We start from the raw sequence: 24641 nt of genomic DNA, 5'->3' as shown, positions 1-24641 counted from the left end.
AATTTCACTAGTTCAGCAATGTCCGGTTCAATCTTCATGACGAACATTATCAAGCCATTTTCAACTGATAAGCGATTTCTTATCTTTGTTTTAATGTTTACCATAAAAAACACACTTTCGCACAAGTACGATATAGCAAATGGAATTATTACTTTTAAAGCAGCAATCCCCAGACCAGGATATTCTTCTCTCCTCATCAAGCAGAACTTGTCCAAGTCTTCGTTACAAAAAAACCAGTTGCAAAGACTTGTCGCATGATCATTCTATTATTTGGTCAAGAAGTTGTGGACTTAGATCGGATACGTTAATGGCCTCTTCAATGAAGGAGTTTAACATCCATCTTGAATCAGCACCTTCGTCGTTGGGAATATAGATATTACAGTTACTGTATCCACTGTCAGTGCCGGGCGCCGAAAAAAGGGGCCACACATTTCGGAGGAAGTGTGTTACTCATGTTAGGAAAGTGCATGTGCACATGTGTAAAATAGAAGGAAAAACGTAATAAAATGTGCTCAAAATTAAGGAAAGGTAGGGTTTATTTTGAAAATGTTATTGAGCTTCGTGCCAACCATGGTGGCGCTTCGTAGCTAGTCTGTCGACGTCACTCATATATACGGTGACATCGTACTATACTCTCGCCCCGGGCGCTGATTTTCCATGGCACTGTTCACTATAAACAAAAAATGGATTCTACTATTATAGAAATAGGTATGTTAAAAATCCCACACAAGCTTATTATAAAACAAATTATAAAAGGGTCGCTGGCAAGAGCGTGTGATAAAAGGGGACCGTGATAGGAATTAGATTGAGAACCACTGGCCTAGAGTAATTTTAACAACATTTCTTATAGTTTCGAAAAGAGTGCTGTCGGGTTACCTATGGTGAATGGGAGGGGGATACATATAAAAGATTGCTAGAAAATGATCGATATTAGATTCATAGTTTTCGGGGTCGCTTAGATAAATAGTGAGACTTTCAATTTCGCTTAACTCCGATTAAGCTCTCATTAGTAGGGATGAGCACGAACAACTTTTCTTTGAAACTCGACTCGCCTCGAAACAGACATCTTTGAGGTCTACTCTTGGACTCGGCGCGAAAAATATCTTCCAACTCGACTCGGATTAGAGTCAAGTCGAACCAAAACGAGCAAAATCCTGTGTGTAGTCCTACCTAGACAATACATAGACAATAATTATTCTATCATCAATTATACTAGTATTACTACAAATAATAATAATAATAATAATAATAATAATTATTATTATTATTATTATTATTATTATTATTATTATTATTATTATTATGACAACACCGTGTACAAAAATGAACAATAGATGGTTAGTAAAGGAATACTAAAAGCTAGTTGACTGCCGACGTCGGTAGTCATGAACTCTACAAGGCAAAGACATCGTTAATTACTCTAAGCTGTAAGCGTCGGTGGACTACAGATGGTCAACTATTGACCTCTCGCCAGAAATTGGTGGCCCCGCAGCGACGATCCGTGGTGGCCCAAGTCCCATTTTGAAAACTTTACTACCAGCAGCAGAGACGCGATGAAACGCCAACGAACCACAAAATTACTCTCCCAAAATATGTCAAAATGCCTATATGTGTGATTTGTTTATATTTAGGTGAATCAAAAAAAAAAAAAAAACCGGGTTGGACGCAAACTATCAATATTACGATTACTAGGCACGTGTTCTTCTGACTTCCCCACGGAAACGATCATAAAAAGCTTGGTTGTTGAAGGATAAATCATTGACGTCTTAATTTAGCCAATCAGACAAATCCCTACATCTCGAGTTCTAGAAGGTGAAACCGTGAACCGTTTCAGATTTATTGCTTCCTGGTGGAGTACTATCCATGAGCAAAATTTGAGCATAATAGCCGACATGCATCTTCGGTGCCTCTTATCTTTAGTACAATTTTAACCAGAGATTGTGTGGGTCAATGAAAATTTGATCCACGACCCACCATGACCCACTATCACCCACCACCCAAATGCCCCATTGGCCCACTCTGACCCATCAACCATCGTGATCCACTCTGACCCACCACCAACTATGAACCACTCTGAACCATTGTGACTAACTGCGACCCACCAAAACCCATCGACATCAACTCTGACCGATGGCCCACGTCCTCCTCTCCATTGGCTAAAGAGGTTTCACTTGTAATAAAACAAGACTGTGAAATTATCACTTATCGGAGTTTGAATTTCTACCGTCATTGGCTCAAGCACCTCTTTGTTACAATACTGGTGGGTTTGACCTTTACGATATATAATGGCAAAGTGTTTCTGATCTTCCGAATTAAAATGAATTTAAATTTATCATATGTAATTATTTCTTTGTTGCCTTACAGACACATTTCAGTAGAAAATAGGGTGAAATTTAAAAGTTTCGAATCAAGGAAAAGTAGACCAACGTAAAAAAAAAAAAAAAAAAAGATAGAGAGAAACTAACTTTCTATATAATTAAGCATGCCGTACTAATTGAAAATGCCCATGTAATTAAATTTAGAATACAAATTTTATGGCCAATTTTCTCTAACTTTATGGCTTGATTGCCTTATGCTCGGAACGCTCCATATATTATACACCAGCTTCAGCAATTATAAATAGAAAGCAGTGGGTATAAAATTCAAAAAGAACTTTAGTTTGCATTAGTCAATTTGTTTCTCAACTAATATTTTTACAAATCAACCCACTACCAATTTCCAATATATAGAAAATGCACCCCCGTCCCCCCGCTCATAAAAGATAATTTTAAAAAATGCCAGGACATATTTCAGCTCTCAGTTGAACGGCTTGTGAGATACTAAATTTTTCGCAAAAATTCGGACTTCTACTCCCCCTAAGGATATGTATTATAATGAAAGTGACACGCGTATGATAACTTCCCAGTTGGGATTGGAGCCTGATTATATACCAAACGTCAATTCATTTGACTTTGCAATTTGACCGTGATGATTACGCAGACATAGTTACTTTCAATTTTTTATGATACATATCCTTATTTCATATGTTACAGATGATTCAAAAATATTTTTTCAAGCAGTTAGCTCCTCTAGAATCTCACAGGCTGCATCCCAAAATCCAACTCCTACTGTCCTATGGCAATCCAAAAGTGACTGAACTTTTTTTATTAGGAACAAATGACAAAAGAAAAATGGAGATCTTCAAAGTAAAATGTAGAAAAGCTCGGTGCCCCCAATAACTACATATTTCTCCGCCCCTTCATCCCGAACTTAAAAATAAAACTTAATTCGAATATGGTTAATTAGTGAATTTATTACAGTTAAATTCCATTCACTACATGCTACAGCTACAACTATGTAACAAAAAATAACAACTGTGAAACATGTTCTGAATTACTATTAGATTTCTTACTCTATTATTAAACATGTTAGAATAGTAAAAGAGGATTGTTCGTGAAATAGTATATTTGCTCTTGATTTATAACTTTTTCATACGGAAAAAATTAAAATATTATTCAAGTTTTAAACTTTGCACTCTGCAAATATGTTGCCCTCTAGGCAATGGAACTAATGTGAAATGTGGACTAATGTGGACTAATGGGAAATGCTGCACTGTTAGCGGCGCTGAAAACTTACGATTCGATTCTAATATCGAAGGATTTCGATATCTTTATGTCGCTACGTAACCACCCTGGGTGCTAATGGGAGCTTTATTGGACTTGAATTGAAAGTAGAACTATTCACCTAAGCGACCACGAAACTATGGATTCGATACTAATATCGACCCCTTTCTAGCAGTTTTGATATGTATCCCGACAGTACTCTTTTTCCAGACTGTAAGAAATATAGTTAAAATTGCTCTAGATATATCAGAATTATGTTGAAATACACACATAAATCCACTTTTATATTTTGTATAAATAGAGAGTGAGCGAGCGAGCGAGCGAGAGAGGGCGACTCAAGGCATCACCACTTCCACATTGCAAAAGCATATATCAGGAATTGAATTGAAAATCTATGTAAAGACTTTCTGCTGTGGCATGCTTCATAAGGACAATTCCAGTCTGCTCACGTGACCTTTGGGGTTCATGAATTTTTTTGCGAGCGTTCCGACTTTGGATTCTCTGTTTATACCTTCTGTTTATGCATCGAATAACTTTTCAAGAACATAAATCACATTCTGTATTATGAATGTTGAGAATTACCCTCTATATGACAAATAGCTGCAAATAAATAAACTACATGATTTATTTATTGCTATTGAACGAGTTTCTTAACTTGTATTTACATCCTCATATACAATACCGACCTACTGTGAAAATTATCTCAGATGTTATATTTTAAACATAATAATTACTATGTTCTGCAATGATTATGTTATATACACAACTTATGTATTCTAATGTAATTATTTTATATAATTTTTCATGCATTGCGGAAAATATAATTTAAAAAAATAACCTAAACGGGATTCGAACTCAAAACCTTATGATTTGAAATCCGACAGCTTACCAATGAGCTAACACAAGGATTTCTAGAACTATGCTTCTAGCGATGTATAACGGATCTCAAGATAATTATGACATTCATATCCATGACAAACGCTGTTTCTGTTCTACTTTGACTTTTATTTTAGTACTCAGGCGATAATTATGTTCTATTTCTTAACTTTGAGCATTCTTTTACATATGGAAAGATTCTTTAACGTATTTAAATGTTCCATTACGTATGGAGAGCTAAATGACAAACAAGCATTTGCTGACATTAAAAAAAAAAGGTTTCGAAATATTGTATCCTTAAGTATTTCAATCAATGTTGGTTTTTTAAACACTTGGTAACAAGTCTTATTATATTTAAAAGAAGAAAAACACATCTGCAAACTTTTTCCCGATTGCAAAGGCTGGCTTGGAGGTTCGAACCTGGCTTACTTTTTCCCGAAGATACCCGAAGCTGGACTTAGAAAATTATTGCCTCAAAACACCAGTAAAGAATGCGCTCAACCTTTTTGAGACAAGGTGTACCTGCAGCCGAGACTACTTTGACTACCAAGAAGCGTAACTTAAAATAAAATCCTTCTTTAAAAGTGACACACGTCAGGCGGACAATCTAATGTCTAAGAACAGACATAACTTTAATTTGTTCTGCCTTTTTACTTCTTCCATATAGATGTAAATACTTTCTGCATTGATCCATTTATCTCGTACTCAAAATATTTGGGGGAACGCGTCCCCCTATCCCCCCGCCAGAGACGCCCGTGTTACTACGTCATATTACATAATTCTAATCTACATGTTTAAACTTACAATAGTACATTTACTATTTAGCGTTGCAAACTAAGTATGCTACAGTACCGTAACGCAAATGAGACAAGGCAATGTTCTTCCAATGAACTTAGTGAATAATACTATGATCCTGTTATGATGAATTTCGAATGAGTAGGAACAACGTTACAAGGGATTGCAAATTTCTTTCTCAAAAACCTTCCTTTCGAAAAACTTATTAGATTAAGCTCCGCCCATCAATTCACCTTCCTAATAGTTAATGTAGTACTGAACTAATAGAAAAGAGTTGAGAGGCTTTGCAATTTAAGTGGGTCATCTCAAAGTAGTGATCGATTCACTAGACAAATAAACCAACATTGTAATGCCACGGTACGGGACTTACCACTAGACCATCTCTCGGTTGTTTAGTAAGAAGAGAATAGGCAACGAAATTACCCATTCGTATCCACAATTGCAACACTTAATACTGTCATTCAAATATTATACCGAATATGAAAATTAACTTAGAACAATTAAAATCAGAAAGTTGTGTAACTCTCTACCTATTTGTTGGTGGAACATTCTATTTCTACACGTGTTGATAGAATTCAAAGAATGCGAAAATAATGTCTCCTGTCTTTTCTTTTTTGGAAAATAGAGCTTAAAGTAGGAAGAATTGTAAAGTATATCCATAACATCGTTGAAAACTAGGTCGTGGTCACAACTTGAAGAATGTTTCGTGATATTTTTCTCACTGATGAAGGTCTATGTAAGTTGTTTTCGAGTTAAAGATCAAAGTCTCGAGTAAGTCATTATGACCCTCACATAAGGAACGTCTCCTTATACAATCATTAGTATATTGTGTGAAGTCTTCTACGAAAATATTTCAACTAGCTAATAGTTGGGGTGGAAGATTAAGTGTCGTGGTAGGTAACTGGTTAACGCATTGAACTTCTATTCAGCGGACCCGGTTTCAAATCCCCGCCAGGTTCAAATTTTTTCAAATGTTTCAATTTCAATACATACTCAGTATGACAAGCAAGATCTTCTCTCCTCCAGAAAGATAAAGCTGTTGAAATGAGGAGAATTGGAGAACATCTGTCACTGGAGGCAATGATTTACAAACTTATTTCCAGCAGTTGTTCTAGATTTGACATTTTCATCTATTTTCAAGCATTTCCTGATTCATGCGTGGTCAGTGTTATTATTTCTCTCACTATACAGTATATAATAAAATAATACATTACATACACAGCAATATTGAGATTTATATTGGGGTTCATTGGACAACATCCTCCGAACCATAGAGATTCATCTTAGAATGAACGGTTTCGTTAGTCACCAACTTTAAATTTTTACCTGCATAAACGCCTAGCTTCCAACTGTTGTTAGTGCCGATAAAAGTTTCGTATAAGTTGGTTTGTATTTGTCCAGGCGTTCTCTTAACTGCAAATTTTGTGGACCTCAAATAGTGGAACTAGAGCAGGGGGGTGCGATGCTTCCGCTGATAGCTGTACATAGCTAGGGTCCATAATAAAGATCACGGAATTTAGAAATTCTTTTTAATGAAGCCTCACTTTTTGGATTTAGTCTAACGAAGACTAAGTTGTTATGTAGTATTTGAGTTTCCTCACTTTGGTGGTGCTTAATTTTACGATTACGTAAATGGATTTTTCGTTCGACGCAAGTGTACCATACTAACAAGGTGAGAATAATGAAAATCGTAATCCTTTCCACGTAATCTCACTCCAGAATGTAATATTGATTTGATCGTATCGGTATCATTGCGAGTATTAGCTGGAGCCACACCCAAAGTATCAGATATTGAATAGTTCAAGAAATAGGTAGCTTCTGACATACTGGACCTATTCAAAATGTTTCCCTGTACAACATTCCCTGTACAACATGTGTCTGAACAACATTCCCAGCCTACGATGAACATTCTCTACTAAAGAACTACTAGAATGGTACAGTGTTACAAAAATGATCTTAATGTTTGCATTATTCGTAGCTCTTACGAACACACTGCTACGAAATTGACTCTCATTGTCACATAATATATATGCTGTTTAGGTCTGCAATGTGGAATATGCACTGTCGTATTGCCCTTTTTAAAGGATAAGCTACTAAACTGAGTAAAACATTTATAAGAATAAGATGTCACCTATGCTCGTTCTAGGTAAAGGTTCATATAAATTTACATAGTTAAAAGTGTAAGGATTTTCTGGAATAATGAGTAACATTGGCTTATATAGAGCTTGATAATTGTATTTTCTCTCATGCATTTCTCGCCGTCCTGGATATAATTTTTATATGACTTCTCATGCACTTCCAATAAAATAATTTATTAATCAGCGAGTATATGTAAGTAACCGAGATGCCCAGAGTCATCATGATATGCCCTCAATATTCGGGGCACCGATTTAGGTAGAATACATATCTTCCTATATTTATATTTAAAATCTCGAATTCATATGTCATTGTCCACTTGATATAAAACGTTTCACTTTCGAGAACATAAACATCCGCTGGGACAAAACAAGTGCTTCATAATTTTCTAATTTTCTTCATACTTCTGTTCTTGTTCTTTCAATACAGAAGTGGATATTTTTGCACTTTTGTACTAAAGTATTTTAAAACTATTGACGGCTAAAACTTTATACTCATTTCCAGGGAATGATCAGGATGAAGTATCCACACGTGTATTGACTTCGTGAGCAATCTGCTGTTGTACCCTTGTACTTTTCTCAAATGACCAAATGAGTTGTGATCAGATATTGCTATGAAATGTCCAACATGTGATGCAAACTTTTGCAAGAAAAAAAGTATTGCTAAGAGTTCAATTTCTACCGCTAAATTTAGTCATGGACGTAACCTCGCTATAACTAGAATACCTTTCTTTATTGTATTTTACGTGAGTCAGGATATTCTTCTGCACATGATTTATACCAAATGTAGGTTCTGGTCTTCATCTTCCTTCGCTTTCACTGTCCGAATCAGACATAGATTCTTCAGTGGCAGGTACGTATACTGTCCGATGACCATCCTCTTCACGTAGCTAAGTTTCAGGTGCTTGAGGTGGTAAATAATGTAACTTTCCAGACTTTTTCAGAGCACGATTCGCACAAAGGATGATGATCGGGTTCGGTAGGGTTTGGTTGCCAGAGGACTGCAGAAACAACAGATAATGAACAATCACATTTTACGAAAAAGAGATTGCTGAAGTCAGGATGATTTAGACGTAATTTCTCTATTATACAAGTCTTTACTTGTTGAAAACTTCGTTCTTGAATTTCACTCCAACGCCAAAAGAATTCCTTTCTTGGCAATTAGAAATAATTGTTCAGCTATTTCGGCAAATCGACGTATTGACCTCCTGAACCAATTAAATAATCCTAAAACTTGTCGGGTTTCTTTTGAGATTAGTAGGAGATAGTAAATCGCTCACAGCCTGAATTCCTATAATCACTAAAACTTTGAATCGATTTTATACCCCAAAAATTCAATATATAATTCTTAAAGAATTTTTACTTTTCCAAATTAACAGCAAAACCAGTATTTCCTGAACGAGTGTAATTAAGATATCCTCACATACAAAATTACATTAGATTGTAAGTCTTATCCTTGTACTTGATTTAAACATGCTGCTAGTGCAGCACTTTCTTTAATTAAACCAAATACTGCGTGATTATGCTCCTATAATTGAATTTCAAATGTAAAGGCAGTATGAGGTCTTGAGCTTTCAACTAGTAAAATTTGGTTGTAGGCTGACTAGATCTAAATTCCCAAACAATCTATTCCCTTGTAAGAAACTAAGAATTTCATCGACAAATAATCTAACTTCCGTAATTTTACGTGTTACTTTAACTTCCTTAAATCAAGAACGATTCTCGGTCTTCTTCTCTCCTTCGGAACTACACACATCGGATTAAGATGTATACTCTGAGAGCGAATAATTTCATTACATTTCATTTATTTGTGTTCTTGCTTCTCTAAACTTGTAACGGATAAATTATGTTTTTTTAACAATAGGTTGTTCAGTATCTACTTGAATAGAATATGTAAAGTTTTTACACCAACCAGGTAGTTTTGAAAAGACCTGTGTATGTTCATGTAGAATCTTTAAATTTTACTGCATACTTTTTGTAACAGAGACACTGACCAAAGCTTAAAACCCACTTTATTGTAAATTTGTAACTGTTTCGGATATCTAGCGTATCCTTCTTCAGACACTATCGAAATTAATGAAAATATTTTTTGTGCTGATTATTCAAAGAATTCCCAATCTCATCTCATTTACACAGGGTTTTATTTTTATTTTTGGTGACCATGTACTTTTCTTTGAAAAATGCTATTGGTTCCGAAAGGCTGGCATTGACAAGTAAAATTATCTGACGCCGGTATTAAATCTACGATAATTTTATCCTCTAAAGTATTAAGTGATAAGATTTTATTTTCAACGTCTAAAATACGCTATTCCTGCTGATAAAGATTCAGCAATTTTAAGTAATTGTAGACGAAATTACAAAATCATTCTTTTTCAGTTTTACGATCAAAAAGTTTATTTCTGATCTGTACCTCTCGGTTAGCTAGCATAAAATTCTCAAAATTAGATACTAAAGCAATTTTAAATAATGCCACAGTTTACTACCACGCTGTTCGGCTTGATATGATGCCGTAAAGACTAAATTACAAGGGTATGCAGATTTCAAGAAAATGTGACCGATTTATACCGACTAAATCACACTCTTGTTCAAATTTTCTAGAAAAACATTTGTTGGCATATCGCGTGATCTACCGCTAAATTTAGTCATGGACGTAACCTCGCTATAACTAGAATACCTTTCTTTATTGTTTTTTACGTGAGTCAGGATATTCTTCTGCACATGATTTATACCAAATGTAGGTTCTGGTCTTCATCTTCCTTCGCTTTCACTGTCCGAATCAGACATAGATTCTTCAGTGGCAGGTACGTATACTGTCCGATGACCATCCTCTTCACGTAGCTGAGTTTCAGGTGCTTGAGGTGGTAAATAATGTACGTTAACCACTGAAATATGGTTACGATCATGCATTTTAATTCTTCCCTTAAATACTTGAACTTCTTGCAGCTTCCTAATTTGATTCGAATTATCATTGCCTTGAATTTTCACCATGTTTTACTATACTTTGCATAACCTCAAAATTTTGAAAGATCAACTTCATTTTGAAATCCGTTCTTCCTAATCTCGTATTTAAATGTTCAATTCTAGCATACACACGATCTATTTGATTAGTTATCTGTTCAATACGAGCATCCACACTATTTGTTACTTGCTGAGTTGTTTATGCCATCGATTGTCCTAGCTGTCGAATCATAACAGCCACACTAGATACGGATTCTGATGAAGTATTTATTTCCTCAACGCGATTACCAGCATTGTCACCATTACTTTGTAGATTCATCTTAATAGATTTATACACCTTCGGTACCTCGCAATATCATATATAGTATTCATAATAGCAAACATGATTCTGGTGTATTTAACCTCTAGCTAGTCTGGAAGTTCCCGGGTGTGAGCACTATTAAAAATATATAACGTTTACTTCCATTCACACTTCGTTATTATGCCGTAAGTTCGTTTTTGATGAAGTAAAGAATCACTTTAAAGTAATTTACTAATTAACTGTTTAAAATGACGGTACCACAGAATACGACATATGAAAATGTATGAATTTTGCGTAAATACTTATCATTTACAGTCTTAATTTTTACAAAATATCTTCTTTTTAAACGAATATACACTCCTTCACAATAGCGTATCTTTTTTGTTCTAAACTACCTGTATATTTCATAAATATTTGGTCTAGGAATTAATTCGTGCGGTTGGTACGCACACATTGAAGCTGTAGTACAAACACAAACTACATAAATACCTTAAGAAAAATATTGTCCATCGCTAGCCACCACTTTCGCCCATCTGTCAGGCAATGTACGGATTCCGTGGCGAAAGAAGTCCTCATCCTTGGAAGCGATCCAGTCAGAGACCCATGTTTCGATATCTTCTGAAGAAGTAAACCGCTGTCCAATCAAATCGTTGTTCATGCAATCGAACAAGTAGTAGTCCGAAGGAGCAACGTCTGGTGAATACGGCGGGTGGGGTAAAACTTTCCATCCGACATTTTCTAAATAGGTTTTGACCGGTTTTGCGACATGTGGGCGAGCGTTATCATGTTGAACAATAAGTTTATCATGTCTGTTCTCCCATTCTGGTCGTGTTCTGGCCAGAGCTTGCTTCAAACGCATTAATTGTCGTCGATAACGTTCTCCATTCATAGTTTCACCCGGTTGCAGCAGCTCATAGTACACCACACCTTTCATATCCTACCATATGCACAGCATAACCTTTGCACAGTGAATATCTCGTTTTGGTTGTGATGGACCTGGTTCACCTGGTTTCACCCAGGCTTTTTTTCGTTTAGGGTTCTCGTAATGGATCCACTTCTCATCACCCGTAATAATTCGATGCAGAAACCCCTTTCTGTTCTGTCGTTGAAGCAGCAATTCGCAAATGGTTTTTCGTCTTTCAACGTCTCTGTCTTTCAATTCATGTGGAACCCAATGTGACATCTTTTGAATCATTCCCATGGCTTTCAAGCGTTTGGAGACTGTTGTTTGATCAACGCCTAATGCTGCTGCAAGTTGTTCCTGCGTTTGACACGAATCCTGCTCGAGCAATGCTGTCAATTCTTCGTCTTGAAATTTTTTTGGCTGTCCAGCTCGCTCTTGGTCTGCCAAGCCGAAATAACCACTTCTAAACCGTGCAAACCACTTCTGACACGTTCGCTCAGCTAGAGCATGGTCACCATACACTTCCACCAAAATACGATGACTTTCAGTCGCTCTTTTCTGCATGTTAAAGTAATGCAGCAGGACACCCCGCAAAAACACTTTATCAGGCACAAATTGCGCCATGTTCACTTAACTACAAACTGGTGTTGTTGACGCTTTAATCAACTGCCCTATACTACGAACGATACGCGATGACAGGGGTTTGCAACACATGTGTGGATACACGGAACTGTGGGACGCTCCGTTCGTTGCGCCATCTCTTGTCCACCCGCACGAATTAATTCCTAGACCAAATATTTATCTCTGACCCAAACTAAAAAACATAAATAGGCAGATCTGGCTATAAAAGAAAATGATAGTTACGGACCATTGTCCATAATAACATATTATCGTTATAAACTCCACATTAAATTTGGGGAGAGATGAACAGAAGTTTTCAAATGACAAATTATTAACACCGAAAGTATCCAGAAATTGAAGGAAACAATATATATTAATAAAAATATTTTCTGACGAAGTGAAAATAGTATTAAGCTTATAACGTCAAGCAGAGTTTCCATATTTCCAAATATTAGACCTATATATCCAAATGTCATTTTTATTTTTGCAGTTAACCTATTTGATGTGTAATCGCATATTAACTACGTCATGTAATGCTATCTTGTTGATAACTGAAAGAGACCGAAAAGATAGATCGTTCTACAAAATATAGTAGTTCCAGAGTTCAAGAAGTGCTTAAAAAATTACATGGAGTAAACATTTAGCGGCCTATGCAGAGTCGTTTTAGCGTCATACTAAGAGTTCGACTAATGCATAATGCTAACTTCCATATTTCGGGACACACTTCCGTACTCCGTACTTTCGATATAAATTTATATAACATTACCAGTGTGTTACGAAATACGAAAATTAGCATTACATGTTAGTCACATTCTTAGTATAATGCTATAAACTACTCTGCATAGGGCCCTTGGTGATTAAGTCCATGCCTAAAAGCGAAGAATTAGTATTTTAATTTATAAATAATGATTTTGTTTGTACCGTGGTACATATTTGTAAATTTCTTTTCTATGCCTTTTCAGATAAATTCCCAAGATGGCAGCACGTATCTATAATGCTTTGGTGCGTAAGAAACAGTTTGATGATGATACAGTACAGGAATCTAAGTTAGCTCGTGTATTAACCGTTCTTGATTTGACGTTCTTGGGCGTTGGAAGCACTCTGGGCTTGGGAGTGTATGTGTTGGCTGGCTCAGTGGCTAAAGAAATAGCAGGGCCTTCAGTTACCGTGTCTTTCCTCATAGCAGCTATTGCATCGGCTGTTGCTGGTAAGTCTTTAAAGTTTGTAGCGATTTTCCTTTTACTGCTTAAACTACTGCAACACATTCTTGTGAAGATTACTAATATTTTTCACACCTCTTGCCTTTCTACTGTGCCACCAAACGCTGACTCCCTTTTTCTGAGATCGCTAGTGTCGCTTTGTTTATATCGTAGTAATGGCACTTTTACAGAGTTGCCAACGGCTTACAGCATTAGGAAACTAAACGTACTAGAGACAACATCAGAAAGTAATCGAGAGGGAGAGGCTCGTATTAATAGCAGATATGTTGTTCGTGCTCAGTATCTTTTTTAAAAGATTGGCATACGAACAAAAGAAATGATTATTTCAGAAATATGTGCTTTCTTCTAATATTTAACAACATGGCACGACCATTTGAAATTATAAAATAATTTATTCTTATTATTCAATAGTCTGATGCATTTGTTGTATTAGTGACGTCGGAAGCCTCACGCTTTTAGAGGCATCACAAAGCCAAAGAACCTAAATAAAATTTGACATTGATTTTATAAAGGCACATCGATTCAATGTAAATACAAACAATTATGAATTCGGATTTGTTTACATAAAACATTGACTTGAAACAAACTTATCATCTAATCTTGTAAATTAGGCCACTAACAGGCGACAGGCAGTGAGCTTACTTTAACATTTTAATAAAGAAAGGAAACAAATCTTTCATTTGTTTCGCAGTAAGAGCAATGTTGAGATAAATTGATTTCGAAAATTTATTATTATTGTTAGCTATTTGAAAAGAAAACTGAGACGTTACAAACTTTTCTTGCCCAGGGATCCGTGAACATTTCTCGCCAAGGTCATCGTAAGAATTTACTACGCCGCTAGATGTATGTTGCCATAATAAATTGGAATTAATTTCTTTATAATAATCCGCCTTTGAAAAATGTTTGTCTAACACAAGTGTAATGTTAAACTGCAGTATATCATTTCTATAAACCTCTCAGATTTTACTATGATTTCAAAGCCGATTGATTTTGGTTTTTCTTTCTGGTTTTTTACCGAAAACAAAGGAAATATTTAAAGTAGAGAAGACGTGGAGCAGAGGTTAAAATCAATGTTCAGGTGCTGAGGTTAATGCTTGCACCCCGCAGATTTCGGTGAACGAGAAACACCTGACAACTCCTTGTCATACTTCTGGGGAAAACATTCCAAATTACAGTACGATCAATTGGTTCGCACAATTGTCATACTAGTGAGTTTGAAACTACACGAGGGTAAACGGAACGGGTCGTGTGACCTTAGTGAACTCTGCGTAGATATCTCATTATCATTAGTGTCCGTAATTGGTGTTGATTTTTTTGTACTCTGTATGTGTACTTGGTACAACAAATGAAAGTTAGCATTTAGCGTTCTGGTTTCAAAATCGCTGAAATCTCTTGTTCAAAACCTAGATCCGTCTATTAATAGTAAGGACAATTGTTCTGCGAATCATTCACGATTATAAATCGTGATTATAAATCAATGTTACTGGCGAAAAGTCCAATTATTCATCAATTACCAGTTATCGGACTAAATTTATCAAATTTCCTCTAAACACATTATAAAATAATCTTGCACAACATTATTAAATTAATAATGTACTGAATAATATTTCAAAATTCTCATACATTTCACACGACATTCGATCAAACAAAAATGCGTCGATGATATTTTACTTGGGATGCAGATTATTGAAACATATTCTGTAGTTGGTAACTCTGCTGGAAAGGGATGTTTTGATGTTAGTTTCACTTGTCGCCACGAACCGCTCACTGCTCTGTCGACTTATAATTTCTCGTTCAAATATAAAGAGACTCTGGGAAGCGATACGATCCACGGATTACCAAATTTAATCTAGACCTCTAGTCGTCCAGAGCTCTTATCGGGCTATAGTCCCAGGAAGTTTGCTTTAATAAAGATGCTGTGCAATAAAATTTTGATTATAATAATGTTTTCGTATTTAGGAATAAGCCTACATGTATAACAAATGCAAACAAGTGCATATTTCTCTCATATCAACAAAATTGTATATAGTTAGAGGTAAAAGGGAATTATTGGCCCATCATTGATTTCTCCTAATATGTTTGGACAACCATGCGGAAAAGTCTAGTTTCATTATATTGTGAGTTTGTCAACCACGACTGGCCATCACGCTGTTCTACTGTCATCCACCTTGTGGCCGGTTCTTCATTTGGTATTGGCCAAATTTTTGTAAGAATAAGACTTCAGATATGTTTACGAAATAAGAGTAGTTTATGTGACATTAGTGTTGTGATTTTAATTAGATGATACTTTATCATCAATGAGAAACTTCATTCTTCCTTATTGTCATTCTTGGAAGCAGTATGATTTCTAGTATATACAAGTGAGCAATTAACCGCTAGGAAGTTATTGAATACCCTGTTTTATTATTATACATAATATTTAATTGTACCACTACAATGGTCCTGAGAAATATGGATTCTAACTTCATGTTCATCATAAATTATGTACAGTTAGAAAAATTCTAGCCTAGCAGATAAGCAATCAATATCGTCTAGTAACCAATTGGTGTTCTACAAATTAAGAAGCCAACGTAGAGGACTAAGACAACAAGTAATTATACACTCCTAGAAATAAATCATGTACGGACTTCGGCACTGTTTCTACGAAGGAGAACAATGATGCAACAAGAATTGAGGCATCTTTATTCGGAAGGGTGAAAATACGAGAAACAATTTCGAAAAACTGTGTACGTATGAGCTGCTTTTCGTATGGATATGTACGAAATACAGCAAAAGAATCGAGTACCGATTTTCTTAGCTAATTTTAGATTTGACTTTTATTTTTCTCCTGATTAATTTGAGTTAATGCCTTGGCTTGTTTCAAAAGTGTCAACAAAACACAAGAGGTTTCTGTTAATAGATTATCAACGGAAGTACTTCGAGGGACATGAGTATATTGCGGCATAACGGTTTAGTGATTAACGTACTTTTCAATGTCAGTGTATACGTACAGTATAGGTTCCGAAGTCTCATTGGATTTGAAATGTGTGGATTCCTAAAGGCAAGTTCCATAACATAAAATAATTTGTAAAGTGAACTTGATAATTTAAACTCAGTAGGTAGTTTGCCTATCGTCACGAAAACAAGATGGCGGACGTTTAATTAAACTGATATTACGCTGTATTACGGGCTTCTAGCGCTGCGGTGTTGTCAAATTAGGCCCTAAAAGGGTTGAAATTCCCTATATTTTGCATATTTATAGTGTAAATCAGGCAACATTGTAAGATATAATTTAATTAAATTTTGATATCAATTTAATTAACCCTTTAATCAAACTCCGATCAAATTAATTACCCCTTTAATCAAACACCTATTAATTTATTCAATTAAAGATGATTTCGTAGAATTAATGTAATCGCGTATGATGATACACGTTTCGTTATTATCTTATAGTACTATTTAATTATATCAAATTTAATTAACCCTTTAATCAAACACCTATTAATTTATTCAATCACAGATGATTATAGAGAATTAATGTAATCGCGTATGATGTTACAAGTACCGTTATTACCTTATAGTACTATTTAATTATATCAAATTTAATTAACCCTTTAATCAAACACCTATTAATTTATTCAATCACAGATGATTATAGAGAATTAATGTAATCGCGTATGATGTTACACGTACCGTTATTACCTTATAGTACTATTTAATTATATCAAATTTAATTAACCCTTTAATTAAACACCTACTAATTTATTCAATCACAGATTATTTCGTAGAATTAATGTAATCGCGTCTGATCATACACGTGACGTTATTACCTTATAGTGGTGTTTAATTACTTACTTTACTCACATTTATTCTTGGCGCCAAAATTAGTTTTTCTGATTGGTCAGTTTCATTTCTTCTTGGACGAATACTTCATACACGATATAGGAAAGATTCTGAGTTGAATCTTTGTGCTTGACGATAAAGTATGATGTAATAGAATATCAGTTACTTTTAATAAAATAATAATTTAATGATTTTAGTATTATAATTTAAAAATTAAACAGAATATCGTGCCTTTAATACGATAACTAATACTCTATTTTACGCATAAGAAGTACATGTATTCTTCCTTTATCTTATACAGAATACACATACTTAGGTTATTAATGTACGTAAATAAACTTATATAATAGTATATGAAGCATATGCGTTCTTCCTTTATCTTATAGAATACACATACTTTGTATTAAGTACCTTATTTGATTGTAATTGTACAGGATGTAGAAATAAAATGCAGGGATGTAAGTTTAAAAAAAATTATTGCAAGTTTAAAAAAGTTGATAAATTGTATATATGGAAAAAATAAAAAAATTGTAAATATATAATAAAAAAATTTAAAAAAAGTATTTTGAAAAATAGGGAAAGGGTATATATACAATATTTATTTGATATACATTGATCTATACTTGTTTACATAGATTTGTTTATACTTGATTTGAATTAACAAAATAATTTAAGCTTTGAAATATTCTATATACAATATATGTACAATGAAAAAAAACTATTTATAATATATGAAAATTATTTACAATAATATACAAATGACTTAAAATACAATACACGAGGCCTGTCTAAAAAGTATCCGACCTTAATTTTTTCCACGCAAAGTAGTGATTCTCAGGCGGCGCCACCTTAATGCGGGAAGGAGGAACCTTAATGCGCATGCTTGAATTTTTTCACCGCGTTCGCGTGTGCCAGTCGTGAGCTGGTGGTCGCGAAGTGAGGTGCTGTTGGTAGTGTTCGTCGGATTTAGTGTTTCTTGCAAGATGACTGAACGAACTGAGCAAAGATACTGCATCAAATTATGTCAAAGGCTGGGTGATTCTCAAAGCCAAACAATTCGTAAGATTCAGCAGGTGTTTGGAGAAGATGCGATGGATGTAACACAAATTAAACAATGGTTCAACCGATTCAAAAATGGCCGCACATCAGTCAAGAGTGAGCAGCGTAGCGGCAGGCCCCAAACTGCTCGGAATGCAGCTGTTGTTGAGCGGGTGCGAAATTTGATGATGGCAGATCGCCTTTGACAGTGCGGGAGATTGCAGAAGATGTTGGAGTGAGTAAAGATTTTGCACATGCAATTTTGCGTGACGATTTGAACATGAAACGAGTGGCTGCTAAATTTGTACCCAAGTTGTTCTCTCAGGAACAAAAAGACACCCGTTTTGACGTTGCACAGGACCTTCTGGACACCACCAACACTGATCCTGGGTATCTGAATTCCGTGATAACTAGAGATGAGTCATGGGTGTACGGGTACGACCCAGAAACAAAACAACAATCGTCTCAATGGAAGCATCCCGATTCTCCAAAGCCGAAGAAAGCGCGGCAGGTGCGAAGCAAAATCAAGGTGTTGCTGACTGTTTTCTTCGATGCCCGTGGAATTGTGTATGACGAGTACGCACCGGAAGGACAAACAGTGACAAAGGAGTACTATCAATATGTTCTCAGGCGACTCCGTGACGCAGTCCGGCGCAAAAGACCAGACATGTGGACAGCGAAGAACTGGCACGTCCATCATGACAACGCCCCAGCACATTCATCCCAATTGATCCACACGTTCTTAGCCAAACATAGAATTACAACCGTTCGCCAACCTCCCTACTCTCCAGACCTGGCTCCTTGTGACTTCTGGTTGTTTCCAAAATTGAAGACGCCTCTGAAGGGATCCCGTTTTGAGAGTAGAGAAGACATAATGCGGAACACGACGACGGAGCTGAACAACATTCCAAAAGAAGACTTCCAGCGGTGTTTCCAACAGTGGAAGGATCGGTGGGCTAAGTGTGTGGAAGCACAAGGGGCCTACTTTGAAGGGGATTAGGGTCCCAAATCTGTCAGGTATTCGCAACTATTTTTCTGTCCAAAGATCGGATACTTTTTAGACAGCCCTCGTACATAATATATAAATACTATTTATAATATAAATTATTTGAAAAAATATTATTTACACCTGAAGCCGTGGATCATAGGGTGTGAGGGGTCGTGAAAGATTTAAAGAATTTGATAACATAACATACTCGGGAATAACATGATACAGTGTATAATTGTTACGTGTTTCCTTTCATTCATACCATTATTTACATTTTCCTCAATCATACATTCATTTTATTTACATTTTCTATATGTTTATTTTATTACTTATTTACAAGATATATACAAATATTTACATTACATTCATTCACTCACACATTCACACATTTGCCAACCATTATGCACGGTACCCAAAGGGTAATGTTCTGTAGTCGGTCGTGCTGTCAGGATTTAATCGACGTCTTTTGTTGGCTACCATTTGATGAGTCTTTGTTTCAGGACGCGAAACGATGACAAATCCCTGCTTATGGGTAATCCTACCTGGGATGTTTGTTTTTCTTTCAACTTGTCCACGAACCAGGTTATAGAAATGCTCAAAATTAATTTCTTCGCGCGTTCTATAATCCAAAGTGATACCCCGAATTTTATACACATAATCAAATTTTCCCGTTCCAATTTCTTTCAACCTATACGCATAATTTTTTGGCCCCATACCTATAAATTTGTCTATTTCCCACCCATCTTTTACTTCATCGGTTAGTTCACGCAAGTAGGGCCCTAATGTAAGCGGAGACTCCTCTCACGACGTTGTACAAACATGATGCTATCAGTATCACAATACGACACCTTATCACGCCCTACACTTGTCATTAAGTCATACAGTTTTATCCGCGCCCATGACGTAATGAACGCCGCAAGAACAACGTTTGAGAATTTCCAGGGCTTATTCTTATTTTCCGTATTATGAAAAGTAAGAATAAGATGTTTATCTCCAACGGGTAATACGCTTTGTACCTCGTATTGCGGTGCCCATAGATAATGCAAAATTTTTTCCGGTTTGTTAACAATTATCGATTGCGACAAGTCCGTTCTTTGTCCCCATTTCCCGTAAAGCGAGTTTAGGAATATATTAGCAATATACCTCAGACCAGGGTTCAATCCAATATTATCTTCCATTAACTCTATGCCTTCATGGGCATAATAATCTGCTATATATTTATTTTCGTCTTCTTTAGTTTTGCACCAAGCAGGAAATCCTTAAGATTCCTGCTTCATTTGGAGGAAAAAATTTACGTAGTCCCGGAACAAACTACGCGAATTACGATCCTCAGAGCCGAACAGTTCGAATTCCCATACTTCAATGATTTGCAGAATTTTATATCCGGTCTTTAACGTTTTATGAAGTTCTGGGGTACAATATGTGTCTGTTAAGGCACGCTCGGCGTCGCAATGCGTGCAATCATTGATACCTTCTTCCATACACGTGCGACATAAGCCAAACATAAGTCGACCGTTACACGTATATGGGAGCACCGGAAAATACAGATCTTTTGGAGGCAAAATGGTGCATTTTACTAACCCATTGATACTTCCCATATCTGGAAAGTCCGGCCCCTTGTATATTTTTGGTTTACCTACGGGCATCGGTTTACGTGCCATCACCCAAGGACACAATGAAGTTACATCATAATATGCAATGAACTCATCGGAAGTACATTCGTACGAAGCATTGAAACACTCGGTCCGACCACCATGAAAACCGTCCTTGGGGACAAGGTGATCAACAAGATCGTTACATTGAGTTTTAATAAACTCTTGCAAACTTGTCATTCTTCACCATGTGATCCCAATTGCATTCCCACGTTTCAACGAGATTAACACCTCGTTTCTTGAGGTAATTAGCTTTTATGATCTTTTCGTAGCGGTCTTGTAGGGATGTACTATTCTTGGAGGTAGAATCAAGATTAACGTGGCGCAACGCTGTGAAACAACGCTTACATCCGTGGAAAAAACACCCATGAAATTCATAAACTGTATTTGTTTTACTATCATAACCATCGACTTTATATTTACCAATACGCCTTTCCAATCATTCCCTGAATGTTCAACTCTATTACCTTTTGGTACGTTCCAAATACAGTAACTAATACAAAGCTTTTAGCCGGTCCCGGTGATCGAACCAATAAGGCGGAATAATTGGAATGACCTCAGTTGGTAAATATAAGGACCGATAAGTTAGAATTGCCAAACTTGCAATTTTAGGGGAGGAGATAAAACACTGGATACCATTCGTTTTCTCCTCGATTAAGTTCGAAAACTTAATCACAGCCTTTGCAAGAATCTTAACGTCGTTCCCAAAGTATTCCGTCATCTCGTATTGGAGATTATACTCCTCGCCGCTTAAAGCACGTTCTTGGTGCCAGGCGATTAATTGTCTCCGTTCTTTCGGGCTGAGACTGTCTGCATAAAAAAAATAAAGACGGAATTTTGCCTACATAATTTTGATTTTCGGCTGTATTGAACAAATATGGGAAATAACCGTTCCGCAAATTGCCAGATAAACCTAACGTTTCAGGGAGCCGGAACAATTTGACTCCCATATACAAATGTCACGGAAATAGATTTTATTTCTAAGTCTCATTTCTACAATTCTTTGGCCCGTCACTATTACATCTGGTACGAGATCATGTCTTTCTATTAAGGTTCTTGCACAGAACTGCATGTCATAGTTACTTCCATTATGAGAAAGTACTATGATCTTCTTGAACATTGGCCGACTTATTAGCACGTGACTAATAAATCCGTCAATATCCTTGAAATCAAACTTACGAGATCCATTTTTATCTCCATACACAAAGCCTGGATCATCCAACTTTGTGCCTTTGCATTTATGACAAATATTAATACAGTTCACGAAATTCACGCAATGTTCTCGTTCTTCCCGTTCATTCTTGGGTAATAGCATCGTCTCTACGTCAAAGACGATGTACAAAAAGGTGTCGACAGCATGCTATGCAGAAATGTTCACCACATTTGTGTTCAGACTTCCTGTTTCGCATATCGAACATATCACCGGAATCGGGACAAACTTTCTTTAATTCACACATTGTCTTACCACGTGCGATTACGTTTTTTATGATTGGCAAAACACTAATTCGAAGGAAACAGTCGTAAACAATCATTACACTCGCGTTTAATACCGTCACCACAAACATCATGGTATTTCTGACACGCAGGACACTTATATGCACACTTGTGATATTGTATATTATTGTACCCTTGCAGACAATAGCGACAATAACCAATCTTGTCCAAAAGTGTAGTAATATTCGTGATCAGCTCATAATGCCCTTCTATGTACAAAATTAAGATTTGTTTGTTTGCATGAATTCCCGGATATATTATACTCCCGAGTCAGTTTGTTCTCATAAATGAGAATTTGATATTCGGGGGTTAGTTTGTTTTGGAACTTCTTCGCATCTGCAATAGTACATCCATTTTGATGCTCAATAGTAACATTGGCATCATCGCACAAATCTTGGCCTGCTTCAACAATCGGTCAGGATGATTCTTTAATTCGTACACGTAGTTACGACGCTGATCAGCCCTACCCACTCCGAGGATGATAGTTTTGGGAAGACAATAGATATTTCTTTCCATAGGGATGGTACACTTTTCCAAAAGCGTTGCATAATCCTCATATTTGGCCGATCCACAGGTTCGACCCCTTCCCTTACGTGGATTAGCAATGTGGATCTTAAAATCCACCTTCTTCCCAAAAAAGAAAATGTTCATTACTATTTAAAACATTTTCAACTGTGCGGAACAATATATCGGGGTTCAGTTCCTTTTTAGGACGCCGTGTCATGTACACCGGTTTGTTTAATTTCGACGCGGAACTTTCAATAGTAATGACAATGTACATATCATCATGGACGTCATTTAGCGTATGCTCTTGTACAAATTCAAATAATGAGCGAATATATGTTTGCGGGTCTTCGATTCCAGTAGTGCGCATACGCTCAATGGTAACTTCCTTTCCACGCAGACCAAAATAAGGATAGTGCCTAGTTCTACTATTGACAATGCGAAAGTAATCCCGTTTGCCTGCACCATACAATGTAGGTTGCAATGTAGAATATGTACTATGTTCTGGTGCAGAACTCGTACTAGCCCCCGGAAGAACACCCAGTAACTCGTCGGAATCATCAGCAGTTAAGCCCGTAGTCTTTCCTGCAGACACAATTTCCCTAAATTTTTCACGCGCTGCTTCCAGCATATTGTCTTGACGAAAGAAGGCCGCACGATACAGATCAACAATATCCTTTGCGGACTTGCAACTCTTCAATACAATAGCCGGTACACAGCCAAAATGTAAGAATACCGCCTGCACTAACTTTGCATATAATAGCGTGTTTACCCTCACACCCGTAGCATGGCATTGTGTCAACACTTCCCACGTAAAAAACACTTCTTCGGCGTTATCATAGCCCCGAGCTTCCTGGGCCGCCAACATGGTGATAATAACATTGCGCGCTTCCATTTTTTTCAGTCTTGAAGCACTGTTTAAATAAAATACGTAATTTTAGTTTTCCTTAGAACTTTATATCTTTAGTGCAAAATTGTGTAAGAATATATAGAATGAAAAGTTTCTGTGCTTCAAATCACTTACTTAATTGTTCAATTTACCGAACACACTGTTTAACTTTATCGGCAAATCCGTCAGTACTTTCCGCCAGCAACAATTCGCAATGTCCCGTAATAAACTGTTGATCACAACACGGAGACTACAATCAGGGACGTCTGCACCGCACTAATTCTTCTGGTATACTGAACGTCGCGCAATTTTCCCGCTTTTATATAGACGTAGCTATTATAAATTCCGAGAATTCTATCCAATTCCAAGAATTCAACACGAAGTTTGCCGAAGATTGCCGATACTTTTAAAATATCAATCCTATAACACTGTTTATCGAAAATATGATTAAATGTTTATCGACAGATCCTGATAACTGTAACTCCGTAAGTTCTTTTTTCAGTTTACAGAATCAGCAAATCCACTCACAGTTTCCAATAACACTAAATGGCAAAATCCTGTAATATTTATCTGTTTTGCAATTGCAGAACACAACGTACAAACAGGAACGTCTTCACTGCAGCAGTCCTTCTTCAATAGTGAACCGTCGCGGTTTGCTGCACCGTATTTATACTTTCGGAAATGTAATCTCGTACCCAAACACACCTAGTTTGAAATCTCGTACACAGACGGATTAAATCATGTATCAACGAAAATAATTTGTACAGTAATTATTAATAATATTATTTTACAAACGTGTATTATTTAAACTATATTAAATTGCGGTGATTTCTTACTACATT

The 24641-nt window shown here is 36.2% G+C and overlaps 2 protein-coding genes across 8 annotated transcripts in view; one reads left to right on the top strand and one right to left on the bottom strand.

Annotated features, from left to right (window-relative positions):
- The window catches only part of slif (cationic amino acid transporter slimfast), a 638367-nt gene that overhangs the window by 291732 nt on the left and 321994 nt on the right, over window positions 1-24641 (top strand). For all 4 annotated transcript variants that reach the window (XM_081740112.1, XM_081740111.1, XM_081740110.1 and 1 more), the window contains one exon: window positions 13155-13399. In XM_081740112.1, coding sequence (XP_081596238.1) covers window positions 13168-13399 — 232 coding nt within the window. In that variant the 5' untranslated portion in view covers window positions 13155-13167. The remainder of the gene's footprint in view (window positions 1-13154; window positions 13400-24641) is intronic.
- Window positions 1-24641, bottom strand: part of LOC145671225 (uncharacterized) — a 315575-nt gene that overhangs the window by 141618 nt on the left and 149316 nt on the right. For 2 of the 4 annotated variants that reach the window (XM_081740113.1, XM_081740114.1), the window contains one exon: window positions 19217-23824. The exons of the other annotated variants lie outside the window; for them this stretch is intronic. In XM_081740113.1, the coding sequence (XP_081596239.1) occupies window positions 23020-23805 (786 nt within the window). In that variant the 5' untranslated portion in view covers window positions 23806-23824 and the 3' untranslated portion in view covers window positions 19217-23019. Of the gene's footprint in view, window positions 1-19216; window positions 23825-24641 lie in introns of those variants that run through there. 4 annotated transcript variants of the gene reach the window in all.

The sequence above is a fragment of the Thermobia domestica genome, chromosome 15 (genome assembly GCF_964235325.1).
Source record: "Thermobia domestica chromosome 15, izTheDome1.hap1.1, whole genome shotgun sequence".
Classification (NCBI taxonomy): Eukaryota; Metazoa; Arthropoda; class Insecta; order Zygentoma; family Lepismatidae; genus Thermobia; species Thermobia domestica.
This window is presented reverse-complemented; position numbering and strand designations above follow the sequence as displayed.